The 18,473-nt window shown below is 42.9% G+C and overlaps 1 protein-coding gene across 3 annotated transcripts in view; it reads left to right on the top strand.

Annotated features, from left to right (window-relative positions):
• The first annotated feature begins 1,374 nt into the window (after positions 1 to 1,374).
• LOC310791405 (caspase recruitment domain-containing protein 8-like) overlaps positions 1,375 to 18,473 on the top strand; it is an 81,139-nt gene continuing 64,040 nt past the window's right edge. Inside the window, exons 1-2 of one of the 3 annotated variants that reach the window (XM_083653101.1) lie at positions 1,375 to 1,485; positions 10,121 to 11,545. In XM_083653101.1, the coding sequence (XP_083509227.1) occupies positions 10,222 to 11,545 (1,324 nt within the window). In that variant the 5' untranslated portion in view covers positions 1,375 to 1,485; positions 10,121 to 10,221. Of the gene's footprint in view, positions 1,486 to 10,044; positions 11,546 to 18,473 lie in introns of those variants that run through there. The other 2 variants (XR_014553439.1, XM_083653102.1) reach the window with 2 other exon arrangements.

The following is an 18,473-nucleotide window of genomic DNA, read 5'->3' as shown; positions in this document are numbered from 1 at the left end:
CAAGTGTTCCAAACTACAGGAAATACTTGGGGATCCGTGGAAACAAGACTGATCTATAGCTTTGTCAGCAACTACATGACCAATACAGGGACACATAATCTCTTCAGAGAACACAATCATCTTGCCAGGTGGTTTCAAAATGGTGAGGAGGTCAAGATACTTAGCAAGTCAGGCGTTGACTGCTTATCATTGCCTTTGGCCCAGCCAACACCATGGCGGAGGTAACAAACATGGAGCAGACTGAACTTTTATTTATGTAAAAAACTAAAAACATTTCAATTTATATTATATTCAATATACAGTGTCAGTCACATACACTGTATGTTGCACTGCAATATACATATATACTGTCATAATATCATACAGTCATCCCCTCTCACCATAAACATCAGCAACAATCTCTAAACTGGGCACATACTTCATACATCTATACTCTCTCTCTCTCTCTCTCTCTCTCTCTCTCTCTCTTTCTCTCTACACATATATACACTCTCTGTACATATATTATTATATGTACACACATATTAAGTGCAGAAAATGTGTGGTATTTAAATTCAACATAATTTGAAAACAGTCACTTGCTGTCCCACCTCTGCAACAAAGGCTTCTATGTCTATGTCCTCATTTTGTCCTTCTTTGATGCATCATCATCACTCAGTTTCCCTTCTTCCATTCTTTCAATCTCAAGCTTGAGGTGCTCCTTCTCATCCAGTAATTTCCTTCTTTGACGGCTTTTTGTTGCTCCTCTCTCTCTTCCCTCTCTTTCTCCTGCTTCTTGAGCTTCCAGTAGAAGACCAGGTTCTTCTCGGGGTAGTTGACCTTGGCCAGCGGCAGCTTGAAGATCTTTTTGGACTCAGTGGTGATCAGGAGGAGGGTCAGAGCTGACAGACAGAAAGGCCAGGTGCAGGCTGTGCCAAACCAAACTGTAAATGACAACCCACATGAACTTTCAGGTCGGGACTTGTGTTTGTCATGAGCCGATACAGGAAGGGCTTTTTTGAGAGAAGTTGTGAACTTACTGTGGAGTAAATATTGTGTGTCAATAAATTTAGACTTAGTTATCAAGTAGTTATAGTTACATCATTGACATGGAATGATATAGCAGGAAGGCACATTTCAAATACAAGCTTTATAAAAGTGATGTCCCAAAGCACTTAGACTTGTGCAGTGGAATACTGGGGCTTAATTCCTGTGCACTGGGGTTGGAACTGGTGAGATTGTGTGTTTAGAAAGCATGATCTGCTTTTCTTCTATGCTCTGGAGGAAGTCACCAAATCAGAACGTCACCAAATATGACATCTACCGAAAGTCCCCAACCACCACCTCCACCCCCCTCCCGGAACACTGAAGACTGCCTTCTACAGAGCGCAGAGCGCACATCCACGGACAGCGTGCCCATCTACAGGTGCTGCTTTGGAAAGCTGCAGACTGACCTGATCCACCAGCTGTGGACATCATCACCAAGGAACAAGGAAGAGAAGGAAGGTGAGCAGCCCCCAATAACACCCCCCCCCCCCCCCCCCCCCAAAAAAAAAAAAAAAAAAAAAAAAAAATATATATATATATATATATATATATATATATATATATATATATATATATATATATATATATATATATATATACTGTATATATATATATATATATATATATATATATATATATATATATATATATATATATATATATATATATATATATATATGTGTGTGTGTGTGTGTGTGTGTGTGTGTGTGTGTGTGTGTGTGTGTGTGTGTGTGTGTCCAAATCAGTCGAATGTCGCACTGCCATTTGTGGAGTTTGATTCTATCAGAAAATATTGATTTATGCTGTTTTGGGGTTTCATCAGATGATAGTAAAATAAAGCCTTGGCTTTCATTCTGTGTAAAGATGATTGTGAAATTCGATGAATCTACTTTTGAAGCTCTTGAAGGTAGAGTGACAAAACTGAAACAAAGCTGACACAGCCTGCTGCTCTCTGTGTTCTCACTCTGACTTCTGCTGCCTCGTGCAGCTCTCACGTTGCCACTTAAACGGGTTTGTAAGTACTAAATGGTAATAATAATATGGTAATAATATGGTAATGGTAATAAAAATAATAAAGGCTTTTTGTTTGAAAAACACAAAAAAAAAAAAAAAAAAAAAAAGTACTAAATGGTAGGTAGGATATATTATAGATTACCCTGCTAGCCGGGCGCCTCTCGCTCATACTGAGCATTAGCGCCCGGGGACCCACTTAGCATTTCCCATCAGACCAGCGCGCCGCTCTCGCGGCTACGTCTTAAAAGATGATTTACCTGAGCCAGAAACTTGAAGTGCTGCTCGGGGATGGAGTGCAGTGCCGCATTTCATGCAATTTGGACTTAGTCATAGTCATAGTGCCACTTACTGGCAACACAAAAAGCAGTTTACTGTATCAAGAACCATTCATCCGATCGACTTCAAACTTGGGGGTGCGTTGCTGGGAACCCCAGACATTTCAGTGGTAAACTTTGTGCAATTTAACCTATAACATCACACCTTTCGCATACCTCCAGGACTGCTGTCCAATCGACTTCTGTATGTCTGTCCTTCACGGATCTCGAGAACTGTTTGTTGGATCGACTTCAAACTTGGGGAATGCACTTAGGGGACCTGACGGGAGTGCAGTGGGGGGGGGGGGGGGGGGCGTCCACGGGGTGTTGAAAGGGGGGAAGGGGCACTGCACTATATATATCTTCTTTATACTATAATTCCAGGACTTTCACTATGTCTGTCCTTTGCGTATCTCGGAAACCGTTTGTTGGATCGACTTCAAACCTTGGGGAGTGCGCTTAGGGGGGACCTGACGGAGTGGAGTGTGTGTGTGTCTGTGTGTGTGTGTGCGGGGGAGGGGGGGGGGGGGGGGGGGGGGTTGTGCCCACAGGGTTGTGCTTTTGGGGGAACGGCACTGCACTAGTAATACATAAATCCACACTGGTTATTTGGCCCAGTGTTATGAAACATATACAGTACACAGGCATACACTCAGTCAGACTGCCCTGAGAAACCCCAATCCCACCCTTCTATGCGTAACCGCATCCCCTAATCTAAAAAACAACAATTATTAACAATTATTCGAACACAAACGCACAATAAAAAACTTGACAAAAACACATAAATACGTGAGTTACAACACATACAATAAACACATCATGAATACATAAGCAAAACACTAAAATAAAAGCAGACAATAACAATAACAATATATGACTTACAATAGCATCTCAGTATGACAACACTCTAACAACACATTGCATTCAGGCGATGTCTCATCACACACATGGTCTATGGGTCAGCTTGGGGGAAAACGTGGTCCACCGAGCGCACTTTTCTAGTTCTATTTGAAATTGCTATTTGGAATTGCTTTTCAAATTGCGATTTCAAAATCGATTTGAAATTGCGATTTGAAAATGGATCTGAAAAAAATTTCAAATCCATTTTTTAATTGTAATTTCAAATCCCAATGCCATTTAGCCATTGCATGACTCTTTTGGCCTTTCCCTGGCAAACTGAGGTGTGCTGAGATGTCTGTTCAGAAAGTGGTTTCCAGTCATAACACACCACCATGCAAATTTACAGCCCACTCCAACCTATAGGTGGTTTCCAGACTTTGTGTGTGTGTGTGTGTGTGTGTGTGTGTGTGTGTGTGTGTGTGTGTGTGTGCGCGCACATCTGAGCAGACGTCTTGTGTTCTGCTCTAGAACCCCCAAACCTGTAGTTTAGAGCCGCAGCACCGTCTTTTCGTGAGTCAGCCCATGAGATATATCGGCGGTTTTACCCCACTCGCACGCCAGCCGTTTAACATTTTGTGGGCGTTCCCAGACATGCGGACTGTCTCTATAGGCTAATTACGGGGTACCACACTGTACTTATAGTATAACTACGGGGTATCAACACTGTAGTTATACTACAAGTATAACTTTGCAAATTGCTATTTGGAATTGCTTTTCAAATTGCGATTTCAAAATCGATTTGAAATTGCGATTTGAAAATGGATCTGAAAAAAAATTCAAATCCATTTTTGAAATTGTATAATTTCAAATCCCAATGCCATTACCCATTGCATGCCTCTTTTGGCCTTGGCCTGGCAAACTGAGGTGTACTGAGATGTCTGTTCAGAAAGTGGTTTCCAGGACCTTATGGCCAGATCATAACACACCAACATGCAAATTTACAGCCCACTCCAACCTAGGGAGGTGGTTTCCAGACTTTGTGTGTGTGTGTGTGTGTGTGTGTGTGTGTGTGTGTGTGTGTGTGTGTGTGTGTGTGTGTGTGTGTGTGTGTGTGTGTGTGTGTGTGTGTGTGTGTGTGTGTGTGTGTGTGTGTGTCCAAATCAGTCGAATGCCGCACTGCCGTTTGTGGAGTCTGATTTGATCAGAGAATATTGATTTATGCTGTTTTGGGGTTTCATCAGATGATAGTAAAATAAAGCCTTGGCTTTCATTCTGTGTAAAGATTATTGTGAAATTTGACTCGCTAAATACACTTTTGAAGCTCTTGAAGGTAGAGTGACAAAACTGAAACAAAGCTGACACAGCCTGCTGCTCTCTGTGTTCTCACTCTGACTTCTGCTGCCTCGTGCAGCTCTCACGTTGCCACTTAAGTTAAACGGGTTTGTAAGTACTAAATGGTAGGTAGGCTATATTATAGATTACCCTGCTAGCCGGGCGCTTCTTGCTCATACTGAGCATTAGCGCCCAGGGACCCACTTAGCATTTCCCATCAGACCAGCGCGCTGCTCTCACGGCTACGTCTTAAAAGATGATTTACCTGAGCCAGAAACTTGAAGTGAAGACCTTGCCTATCCGATGCGCAACATCCTCTTCTAGATAGCGACAGATGACGTCAGAGCGCCGCTCGGACCCGAATGGAGTGCGGTGCCGCATTTCATGCAATTTGGACTTATGCAGTCATAGTGCCACTTACTGGCAACACAAAAAGAGGTTTACTGTATCTCAAGAACCATTCATCCGATCGACTTCCAACTTGGCGGGTGCGTTGCTGGGAACCCCAGAAATTTCAGTGGTAAACTTTGTGCAATAAAACCTATAACATCACAGCTTTCGTGTACCTCCAGGACTGCCTGTCCAATCGACTTCTGTATGTCTGTCCTTCGCGGATCTCGAGAACTGTTTATTGGATCGACTTCAAACTTGGGGAATGCACTTAGGGGGACCCCTGACGGGAGTCATTCCCGGGGAGTGCAGTGGGGGGGGGACGTCCACGGGGTGTTGAAAGGGGGGAAGGGGCACTGCACTATATATATCTTCTTTATACTAGAATTCCAGGACTTTCACTATGTCTGTCCTTTGCGTATCTCGAAAACCGTTTGTTGGATCGACTTCAAACTTGGGGAGTGCGCTTAGGGGGGACCTGACGGAGTGCAGTGTGTGTGTGTGTGTGTGTGCGGGGGGGGGGGGGGGGGGGGGTTGTGCTTTTGGGTGAACGGGCACTGCACTAGTAATACATAAATCCAGACTGGTTATTTGGCCCAGTGTTATGAAAACATATACACAGGCATACACTCAGTCAGACTGCCCTTCAGAAACCCCAATCCCACCCTTCTATGCGTAACCGCATCCCCTAATCTAAAAAACAACAATTATTAACAATTATTCGAACACAAACGCACAATAAAAAACTTGACAAAAACACATAAATACGTGAGTTACAACACATACAATAAACACATCATGAATACATAAGCAAAACACTAAAATAAAAGCAGACATTAACAATAACAATATATGATTTACAATAGCATCTCAGTATGACAACACTCTAACACATTGCATTCAGGCGATGTCTCATCACACACATTGTCTATGGGTCAGCTTGGGGGAAAACGCGGTCCACCGAGCGCACTTTTCTAGTTCTATTTGAAATTGCTATTTGGAATTGCTTTTCAAATTGCGATTTGAAAATGGATTTGAAATTGCGATTCGAAAATGAATCTGAATTTTTTTTCAAATCCATTTTAAAATCGTAATTTCAAATCCCAATGCCATTTAGCCATTGCATGACTCTTTTGGCCTTGGCCTGGCAAACTGAGGTGTACTGAGATGTCTGTTCAGAAAGTGGTTTCCAGGACCTTATGGCCAGATCATAACACACCACCATGCAAATTTACAGCCCACTCCAACCTAGGGAGGTGGTTTCCAGACTTCCAGGGTCCCCAGGAAATAACACATTTATCTTTTGTGCAGCGTGCACCGCACTCTGCAGATATCTGTAGCACTATACAGTATACCACAACCACCACTACTGCAGTCATAACAGGAAACATGAGACATCTTCTCTTTCCCTTCAGACTTTTCCTATGTCAAACCTATGCCCTTGACAATAAGGAGGCATATAATAACCTATGACAACTTCAAATGTTTGTTAAAAAAGCAAGTAATTGATGCTTTTCGTGTCATTTTTTTCTTATTGGAAATGGAAAATCAAGTTATTTATTTGTAGGTGTTACGGCGTTGTGTTGGTGGTACTTGCAGCAACCCATGTTAAGGGCTTACCCAGGGGTGGATACCTTCGGCTTACGTTAACCACTGCACCAAGAGAGCTAGCTCCCTTGGTTGAGCTGATTAACGTGCCTTTATACTGGGGGAGTGAGTTTACCCAACCTACTTGCTACCACTCGGGACTCACAAGGAATCGGCGCTGATTCACTTTGGTTACATAGGCTCCGAATCCTCTTATTTCACTCATTGCATTTGTGCCCTAAAAAAACGTGTAACACTGAAAACCAAATGGCCTTTGCCCCTAAAATGACCAAATTCCAAGCCTGCAGACTCAACTTTGATGACTTGGACTTAGACTCGGGTAATGGGGACTCGACTCAGACTCTTCTTTGGTGACTTGGACTTGGACTCGAACACAGCTGGGGACTTGGATTCGACTCGGACTTGAGAAATAGTGACTAGACTACAATGCAGGGTTTTCTGCTAGTGCATACAATGTCCAGCTGGGTGAAAATAGTAGCCTGCCGGGGATAACTGACATCACATGTCAATTTGCATATGAATAACTACAGTCTCCACTTGCAGCGGAGGAAGGGGGGCTGCACTGTGTATGGGATTGCTGTGATGTGATTAAACAATTTTTGCTATGTTTAAACACGGTGATTGGCCTGAAGGTCCAAACATGGCCTTGCCGGGAAACTAGAGGCCATCTCACGAAGCAACACCTCTGAAACTCAGCACGGTTGTAGCGGTTGCTTCCGTGGTTGGCTGGTCTAACATTGTGGTTAGTGTGACAGTAAGAAAGTAGCCGGCTGGAAATGTTTTAATGTCCGGCAATTTAGCTGACAGCTGTCGCTTATGTAAAACCTTAACACACAAACATTAGTTCTAGCCTATAGGCCTACTCACTGACAATTAGAATTATAGAATAGAAAAGTCTTTTCCAATCTTTGACAGTTTTTTTTTTATATAAATGATACAACAAGAATAATACCGTAACGACCATGCAGGCTCCACTCCGGAGTAGGTCCATCTTGAGTGTGGCTCAGCACGGCTCGGCACAGCATGTTAAAATGTGTATAGGGCTATAGTATAGGAGGATCCTGGCCTTACTGGAATTATATGCATTTGAAAAGATGGGTGAAGTGAAAAATTACCTCATGGCTGCTTTAGTGGGCGTAGGTTAGAGAGCTGCGTGGGCCTGAAATCTCGGCCCGAACCCTCCCCGGCCCGTGACATGCAGGCCCGTGCCCAACCCGGCCCGGATGAGTTATGAAATTAATTGGCCCGAGCCCGTTGCGAGGCCCGAGGCCAATATTACGATACAATGACACATCTCTCCCTCTCTCTCTGTTCTGTGTGCTGCGGCGTGGCCGTCCTGCTCCTGCAGCCTCTCTGCCTGTCTCTCTATTTGACTCTCTCTCTCTCTCTCTGTTGGGAGCTGTCCGCTGTACACGGATGGACACGGCACACACGGCTTGTTTTGTTGTTTTTTTACACACAGCACGCTGACTGAGCGGAAAGCTACATGTCATGACATGAGTATGACTGGCAGACTAACGTCACGTGAGGGTCTGTGTGTGACTGTGTGGCTGGGGGAGTGTCTGTGCACTCCTCCTCTTTGTCTGACTGTGCTCTGCGGTGTAAAATTAAACGAGTAATACAACGTTATTCTATGCCTTCCTGTATGCTATTGTGTGCTGGGGCAGCAGGCTGAAGGCAGCGGATGCCAACAGACTCAACAAACTACTGAAAGTAAGGCCAGGGACATTGTGGGGCCGGAGCTGGGCTCTCGATCTGACAGCGGTGTCGGAGAAGAGAACGCTGTCCAGGCTACGCTCCATCATGAGCAACGACTCGCACCCACTCCACTGCGTGCTAGCCAAACACAGGAGCACGTTCAGTGAGAGGCTGATCCCACCTAGATGCAATACGGAGAGGCACAGGAAATCATTCCTGCCTGTGGCCATTGTACTCTTTAACGCCTCTCTTAAAAGGGCACCTTGGAGACGCTCAGTCTCCCCGAGACTGAGCCAGTTGATAGGTTAACTGTGCCTGGCTGAGCCACGTGTAATGGGCAAGCTGACTTAATATAAGTCCAGTGTGCAATAACTGCAATTTGACACGTATTGTACATCTCTTTATTTTTGCTTACTTTTACTTACTCGACTTTATTTTTGATTTATTCTTGCTTACTTTATTGCATTTTACTACTGTTTATTTTAGGCTATGTGTGTTCTGTGTGCGAGCGCGAGCTACTGTAACCTGTCCCAATTTCCCCCCGGGGATCATTAAAGTCTTTCTGATTCTGATTCTGATTCTATTTAATTATTGAAACGGGCCCGACGCCGGCCCGGACCTATCCACCTTATTTTTGGCGGCCATTTTTGCCTGATCTGTTGATGGGTGCTTCTTCCGGTGTGATCCTCCCCCCAGCCTTGTTGCTGACAGCTTGACACCCGTCTGGGCGAACAAAGCAAATCACTAATCAGGTCCAGCTTGGCAAAAATCTCGTCAATAAATATCCCTTTAAGAGCGCAGTGCATCATGGGTAATCGCCTACTGTGGCTAATATTAGCCGCTAGTTAGTTATCTTACATGGCAGTAAAACGCCACTGAATGACCAAATTGATATAACTTTTAACCATTTCGTGCAAAACCGTTTCCAATCATCAGCGTTGGTTTATAGTTGTTTATAACGTGTTTAAGTTGTTTATAACGTGGCTGGCTATATTTCTAACGTTCTATCTATCTATCTCTCTGCACACTGAGAATACTGGGAGGCGGGCCATAGCATCTCTGTCGATGATTTGATTCGACAGTTCTGGGCACTGGCGTTGGCATTGGCCAATCCTGGCATGTTCCACCCCCAAATCGATTGTCTTCTGGCGCAAAGCGAGTGGCTTCTATGACGGAACAGGCTCTCTGAGCCGCGCACCACTAACGTTATTTTAGAGCAGCGCAGTAAATACAATATTCCTGGAACGCGAGTTTAACGAAAGAGTTACATGTCCTCTGCATTCTACATCAAATAAAGACATTACTGTTTGTTTTATTTGGTATGTTACATACTTATTGGCCAAATTATGTTCAATTCAGCCAGGGTACAAGGGAGTGTAGGCGGCCATCTTTTCAAATCAAGTAGAATACCGTTTTAGGAAATGGCAAGCTGCAACAATAAGTCACATTAAACCGGACCTTGTACCCACAATTATCTTTTACAGTGGGGCATTCAAAAATAAGGTGGATAGAGGGTATGCACACCCACTGGAACACGCCCCCTCAATCGGGAATGAGTGTCAAAATGAGTGTCAAGTTCCTCCCTGAGCAGCAGGTGTCAGTTATCTAGGCTGATTACTGCATTCAAGCTCAGTCTTGCTGTGACTCAGTGGGCGTGACCCCACAGTGACTTCTGCCTCTGTGACATCACATGCATACCCTCTATTAATTAAAGAAAAAAGAAAAGAAAAAAAGCCCGGCCCCGGCCCGTATTGGGGGCCCCTTGGGCTTGCAGCTCTCTAGCGTAGGTGGAGATCATGTATTTTATCATTAAAATAAATGTCAAACCTTTATGCCAGAATGCATTTGCCATAGGGATTTGTATATACTGTAACCTTGCCTTCTCTGCTCTCTTTCAGGGACTGGGATGAGGTGAAACACTCAAGAGTCAAAGAGAAAAAAGGAGTAAAAAAAAACATTTCAAGATAAAAAATAAAATTAAAAAAAAGAAGAAGAAACGATGGAACATAAAAAGCTTCCTTCTGTGGATGAGTCATCCACACACAGCTTGCAAGGCCATTCTCACTCCCATACTTCCTTGCCTGCTCCTTTCCTCCTTTCTCCCCGCGTTGGGGTCCCAGCTGTTGGGGCCCTGTTTACACCTGCTATTGCTGTTGATGAAAATGAGGAAACCTACAGGTGGCACTGCACCTCCCCAGGCCTGTACCAGTGCCGTGTGACAGGTCTAGTGTTTAAAATGAAGGGAAAAGGGGACGTGGATTACAGGATTATCCCATGGAACCAGAGGCTGGCCCAGGATCACAAGAAGCCTGCAGGACCGCTGTTTGACATCAAATGTCACCAGCAGTCTGTCTGTCAACTTCATCTCCCACACTGTGAGATCCACTCTACAGGTGGATGTGAATCCTTGTCAGTTGCCCATGTGACAGACGAGGGCACTGAGATCATCCCTCCCCACGAGATAACAAAAACTTATGTTGTTATAAACATCACTGGATTTTCTGGTTACGGCCTTGTTACGGGATTTTTACGGTGGTTATCTGGTTACGGCTCGCCCCCTCACCCGATCAAGGCGTTGGTGTTGCTATTCTACAACCAGATCAGCTCTATGCTCAATGTGTTGTTGCTTCCTGCAAACATTGTGATCCAGGACGTGGTGCACAAAAGGAAGGAGTTAGTTGGAGATGAGATGTACATAGAGACATCCTTAACTGAACTCCATCCAGAGCAGTTGTACACACTGTACACTTCGCCTGAAGATGCCTTAATTCTAATACAACCAGAAAATGCAAAATTTTATGTGAGTGAATCCTACACCAACTACATCTCCACGTTCCAGGTGATTTTAAGAAGAATCATTGACGATATCAATCTCCTTCTGAAAGACCGCAACGATTCACAGTGTATAATATGGAAATGTGAAGTTCATCTTTCACCAGTAAGAAATCATCAGGGGGAGCGAGGGGCAGAGCGGCAGTACGATGATGAACCAGACCGTCATCAGCAACCCACTGGAGGAGGAGGGGCCACAGCCTTAAGAAATACTCAGGTTCAGAGTCACTCTTCAAACAAGAGGCTGTTGTTAAGCATACGGAGACAATTCATCGACAAGGTATCAGGACCTGTGCTCGATAGCCTGCTGGACAAGCTTTATGAGAAAGGGGTGATAAGTGATGCTGAGAGGGAGGAAGCAGCTACAGAGCAACAGAGAAGAGACAAGGCTCGTTTAGTCATCGACACAGTGAGGAGGAAAGGGGAAACTGCATGTACAGAGATGATGGCAATTTTCTGTGAAGAAGACCGCCACCTCTATATTGATCTGAGTCTGACAAAGGACAAATTACAAATTTCAAGAAAGAGAAAGCGAGGAGAAGAAGAGCAGCACTCTCTTCTTTCTTTGCACTTAGATAACGATGGTGAACCAGAGCATCATCAGCCACCCACTGGAGGAGGAGGGGCCACAGCCGTAAGAGATCCCCAGGTTCAGAGTCTCTCCTCAATCGAGGGTCTGTGGAACTTGGGTCGCATACGGTCACCATTCATCGAAAGGATATCAGGACCAAACCTCGACAGTTTGCTGGACAGGCTTTATGCCAAAGGACAAATAAGTTACAATGACATGGAGAAAGCATTTAAAGAGAAACTGAGAAGAGCCAAGGCTCGTTTTGTCATTGACACAGTGAGGAGGAAAGGGGAAACTGCAAGTACAGAGATGTTGGCGATTTTCTGTGAAGTAGACCTCCCATTATATATTGATCTGGTGGTTAGAGGGAATCTAATTTGAGGGGGAATTTAGGAATTTAGCCAACAGAACACAATGTGTCCTATTTGGAGTGTCCAGTGGGCGTTCCCCAAGGGTCGGTCCTTGGACCACTCCTTTTCTCATTATTTATTAATAACTTGCCATATTTCTGCTCAAATCTGCACTCCCAGATGTATGCGGATGATGCAGTAATTTTAACCCCTGCCAAAAACATCGCGGAGGCCTCTCGCCTCCTAACATCCGCTGCATCTGAGGTACAGAATTGGCTTTCCAAATCCTGCCTTTTGCTAAACACCAAGAAAACGGTTTGCATGATGTTCACCAAACGTCCTCATGCAGCAACCCGCTCAAATGTTTTTTTCAATGATGTTGAACTGGAATTAGTATCAGAATTTAAATATCTAGGTGTGATATTAGACCCCACACTGACCTTTAAGAACCAGGTTAAAAAGGTTGCTAACTCGGTAAAATTCAACCTGCTCAACTTCAAACACATTTGACACAGCATGTCTGTAGGTTCTGCCAGGACATTCTTACATGCTATGATATTTTCTCACCTGGACTACTGTGTGACCAGCTGGTCTCTCACATGCACATCCACACTCAAACCACTTGAGTCACTCTATAAGAGAGCACTAAAATTATTTGATAAAAAACCCCGTTCCTACCACTATTGTAACATCCTGGTCAAACACAACTTACTAAGTTTCAATAACTTAATTTCCTTTAAATATGCATGCAGCGTTTTCAAGGTACTAAATGGCCTTGCCCCTCCCCCACTAAATGAGTACATCAATCAGAGACCTGTATCTGGATCCACAACCAGAACCAGAGCCTCAATTAGAGGTGATTGTGTTATCCCATACAGGCGCACCACCTTTGGCCAGACAGTTCTGTCTGTCAAGGGTGGCAAACTCTGGAACACAATTCCGTCGGCCATAAGGGAATGCCCAACACTAGGCATGTTTAAGGGTCAAGTGAAGAGATGGCTGAAGTCCACTCATCTATGTACTCATCACTAGGGAATAGAACAGTATCTTTAGAATACAGCCCGCAAATAAGCATGTAGTTATAGTCTAACTACAGGGTTTAAGGAGTGAATTAATACTTTAACTAGAGGGTAACAAGATCTGTACTTATAGTCTAACTACGGGGTTTAAGGAGTGTAGTTATAGTATAACAACGGGGTTTAAGGAGTGTAGTTATGGTATAACAACGGGGTTTAAGGAGTGTAGTTATGGTATAACAAGGGGGTTTAAGGAGTGTAGTTATAGTCTAACTACGGGGTTTAAGGAGTGTAGTTATAGTATAACAACGGGTTTTAAGGAGTGTAGTTATAGTCTAACTACGGGGTTTAAGGAGTGAAAAAATACTTTAACTAGAGGGTAACAAGATCTGTACTTATAGTCTAACTACGGGGTCGCGGGCTGTATTATGAAGCAGGGGACAAATGTTTGTACTTATAGGCTAATTAAGGGGTACCACACTGTACTTACAGGGTAACTACGGGGTTTAAGGAGTGTAGTTATAGTATAACAACGGGGTTTAAGGAGTGTAGTTATAGTATAACAGCGCGGTTTAAGGAGTGTAGTTAGAGTATAACAACAGGGTTTAAGGAGTGTAGTTAGAGTATAACAACGGGATTTAAGGAGTGTAGTTAGAGTATAACAACAGGGTTTAAGGAGTGTAGTTATAGTATAACAACGGGGTTTAAGGAGTGTAGTTAGAGTATAACTACGGGGTTTAAGCAGTGTAGTTATAGTATAACAACGGGGTTTAAGGAGTGTAGTTATACTCTAACTACACTCCTTAAATTCTGTTGTTATACTCTAACTACACTCCTTAAACCCTGTTGTTATACTCTAACTACACTCCTTAAACCCCGTAGTTAGACTATAAGTACAGATCTTGTTACCCTCTAGTTAAAGTATTAATTCACTCCTTAAACCCCGTAGTTAGACTATAACTACAGCCCTAAACCCCGTTGTTATACTATAACTACATGCTTATTTGCGGGCTGTATTCTAAAGCGTTACCGTATCTTTATACTGTATGGATATGTGTGTTGCATCTTTTGTCATATGTTACTTTTTACCCCTACCAGGACTCTAAGCCTGTATCATCTGGCAGGGGGACTAACAATGGAAATCAGTCCTGTGACTGCAATTGTCGTGCATTTACTTTTTTTTTTTAAATGTTCATTAATGTACACCTGTCCCCTATCGAACAAATAAACGAATTGAATTGAATTGAATCTATTGGATTAGTGTGGCAGCTCGTTATTCAGACAATGAAAAGATCACTGGTCCCCCAGTGGGCATTACAATAATATTCATGAAATGAACGAGACCTGTATGATACCTATTGCACCGGGAGAGGACATGAGGAGTTTTATCCTGATGACAGAGTGCTTAGAGACCAAGCAGGTGACCCTCATGTGTGCACTTCAGACAGCAGAAGACAAGGCCAGGTCACCACTGACTAGCTAATTACATGCAACAAATATCACCTAGCCTAGTTTTTACATTTATTCCCAAAAAGACAATATTCCAACGAAGATGTTTCAATGACTAATGAACTGAATATTCCACTAATATTCCCCTTTACTGTACCTGTACATGCAGCCGTGACTCCATCAGCCTACTGTAATGTAAAACATCCTCATGACAGGTAAACTATTGAAGTTAAATGGACAATAATCATAAATTAATAAATTGTTTCTTTCCAAACTAATATAATGAAACCGGGACGTCTTCTCACTCGAGTCAAACCACTATACTGTAGGACTATATTATCATGTGTGGTCTCACACCTAGCAGGTCAGTCTAACACATTATATCAAGACAGTTTTTTGTTTTGTTTTTTGTTTTACAAATGTTTGTTTCAAAACTTAAGTTCAAAACTTAAATGGTCCAATTTATAGGATTATTATATACTCATTTATACTTGATTTTAATGTTTTTTTCCTTTGTTTTGGCAGCATCTTTGAGTTCTTGAAAAGTGCTATAGACGGTTTTAACTTGACAACCTAAACATTCTAAATTGCTCCTAGCTTGCTTCCTGTTGCAGTGTTGGCTAATACAATAGCTGGCAGGAAATAAGCTATGTTTCAAAATGTTCCCTATAGCAACAGAATTCCATGAAAACCGTCTATATAAAGTTTCATTTATTAATATTATTATTATTATTATTATTTAGGGGTCCAAGCACGAAGTGCGTGGATCCCTATTGTATCTGTTCCGTTTATTATTATTCTCCGCTAAAACAGTATGCACGTCAAAAACGGTAAGGGGTACAGTAGCCAGACTTTGCACATAGGTTGGAAATGTGCCCCAGTAGTGGGGCACATTTCCAACCTATGTGCAAAGTCTGGCTACTGTACCCCTTACGGTTTTTGCCGTGCATACTGTTTTAACGGAGAATAAAAAAAAGAATAATAATAAACGGAACAGATACAATAGGGATCCACGCACTTCGTGCTTGGACCCCTAATAAACGGAACAGATACAATAGGGATCCACGCACTTCGTGCTTGGACCCCTAATAATAATATAGCCGCAAGCGGCGATGCGGGGTCCAAGCTTCCGGTGACTTGGGGGGTGTATGTCAGATGATATAGACACTGAATTGCACATTTAGTCAGAGTTGGTATGTGCACAAGTGTACAAAGTTTGGTTGAGATTTGGTGACCTGACCGGGTTCAAGCAGTAGTAGCAGTAGTAATAGTAGTGTTAGTGTATATGTGTGTAAGTGTGTATATGTGTGTGTGTATATATGTGTGTGTATATGTGTGAGTATATGTGTGTGTGTGTGTGTGTGTGTGTGTGTGTGTGTGTGTGTATGTGTATATGTGTGTGTGTGTGTGTGTGTGTGTGTGTGTGTGTGTGTGTGTGGCGTGTGTGTGTGTGTGTATAGGTGTATATGTGTGTGCATGTGTGTGTGTGTGTGTGTGTGTGTGTGTGCATGTGTGCATGTGTGTGTGTGTGTGTGTGTGTGCGCGATGTTATGTAGAGGAAGGATGACATCATAGATGACATCATAGATGACATCATAGATGACATCATCAGTGATGTCACAAGACTGTCATCGGTGATGACATAGTGTCAAAGTTTAAACATTTATCATTTCAAGACGGTTTCACGTATCCAAATTCTTTGTAAGTCTTTAGATCAGGGAAGTCCAGAGATGACACAGAAAAAGTTTGGGCTCATTCGGGCAAATGGCCTAGGACGAGTTCGTTTATCAAAAGTTTAAACATTTATCATTTCAAGACGGTTTCACGTATCCAAATTCTTTCTAAGTTTTTAAATCAGGGAAGTCCAGAGATGACACACAAAAAGTTTGGGCTCATTCGGGCAAATGGCCTAGGACGAGTTCATTTTTTTTTTTTTTTAGAAAGTACAAGATGGCGGAAAATCTAGCAGACTTAAATGGGCGTGGTCTATATGGATAGATGCGCATTGATCCAGGGAATCCAGCAGATGTGGAATTTTGATTCTACGCCTCACGGTTCAACAGTTATGGGCCAATACGTGAAATGGTCTGTTATAGCGCCACCATCTGGTCAATATGGGTAATTTTTTGTCTCTGACTACTCAGAGACAAAAAATTAGCCATATTGGCCAGATGGTGGCGCTATAACAGACCATTTCGCGTTATGGTCCATATCTTCTGAACCGTGAGGCGTAGAATCAAAATTCCACTTCGGCTGTATTCCCTGGATCAATACGCATCTATCCATATAGGCCACGCCCATTTGCGTGTGCCTAGATGTTCCGCCATCTTGGACTTTCTCAAAAAAAAAAAAAACGAACTCGTCCTAGGCCATTTGCCCGAATGAGCCCAAACTTTTTGTGTGTCATCTCTGGACTTCCCTGATTAAAAAACTTAGAAAGAATTTGGATACGTGAAACCGTCTTGAAATGATAAATGTTTAAACTTTTGTGTATTTACTTTTGTTCTTTTCCTGCCCTAAAAGTGTGTGGATCTCAGAAACCATACACCCCCCATCACCCAAACTTTCCACACAGGTTCACGACATCACCCACTACTCAGAGTAAAAAAATTACACCAATCCACCAGATGGTGGCGCTATAACAGCCAATTTCACGTTTGTCGGTCCATAACTTCTGAACTGCGAGCTGTAGAATCAAAATTCCACATCTACTGGTTTCCCTGGAGCATCATGTATCTAACCCACTAGGCCACGCCCATTTCTGTGTGGTAGATTTTCCGCCATTTTGAATTTTATCAAAAACCTACTTTTGCGAGCTCCTCCTAGACCGTTTGGCCAAATCACACGAAACTTTTTCTGGGTTATCTATGGACTACCCCGACCTAAGGTTATTAAAGGGTTTTGGATACGTGAAACCGTTTTGAAATGATAAATCTCGAAACTTTTAATGAAACACACGCCAACACTAAATTGCCCACAACTCATTAACCGGTCAATTACAACTACTGCTGCTACTACTGCTACCACTCCCACTACTACCAACACTACTACTACTACTATTACTACTTCTGCTACTATTACTACTACTACTACTACTACTACTACTACTACTGGAAGTTGGAATGTAGCATTTTGGGTGGGGTTAATGTGTTTTGGGGTTCTGCATCTGCTGTAACATAATACACAGTTGGTTTAGATGTCACACAGTAATGCCCGATCCACAAAGACTTGACACCCACGTTTGAATAAAAACAAGTTTATGCCATAATAAGGTTACATCCGTGCCTCGTCATTGCTGTGGAAGGATGGTGTAGGGGTAAAGTAGCAGACCCCAAAGCTGGAGGTCCTGGGTTCAAACCACGGCCAGGTAACTGTTTTATTTTTTGAAAATGTAGAATAAAGGTTAATCTGGATATAATTATGTATAACGCTGCTGAATACACACTGTGTACATAGCAGAATAACTGAATATGCCTATTCATGGTAATGTCATATTTCGACGTCATCTTGACATTCCTGTGTAGATGTCTAAATGATCCTCAAATCGGCTGTGATTTGGCCTAGTCCTGGACGTCACTGAAAGATGATATCAGAACATCATCATGATGTAATTGTGTTTGCTGGGAGCCTTCTTTCAGATGAGAGAGGAAAAACATTCCAATACATTATTGTGTCTTCACATGTGAAAGGTCCAAAAAGAGAATTCAATCTGAATTATCCTTGTCACTCATGTGCTCATTGTAACAGCACAACCCACACCAATTAGTTCAAATACCTCCATTCAGGGCATACTTTTAATGTAAAGTGGTGCATTATGTGTGTAATACAAAAATGTCCTTAATGGTAAATGGACTGCATGACAAGCTGCCATGCAGGGTGCTGGCTATAGTCACCAAAAGCAATTTCAGGGATAAACCCCATCAACCTTCTGTAGTGGACGCCACTACGCCCTATGGTTTGATGTGTGTGTGGGAAAGACACAATGACAACTGAAAATTCTGATTTCAGAACACAAAAGCTCCATCATGAGACA

Source organism: Poromitra crassiceps, assembly GCF_964638095.1.
Source record: "Poromitra crassiceps genome assembly, chromosome: 16".
Classification (NCBI taxonomy): domain Eukaryota; kingdom Metazoa; phylum Chordata; class Actinopteri; order Beryciformes; family Melamphaidae; genus Poromitra; species Poromitra crassiceps.
The sequence above is the reverse complement of the archived record's forward strand: the minus strand, read 5'-3'. Positions and strand labels throughout refer to the sequence as shown.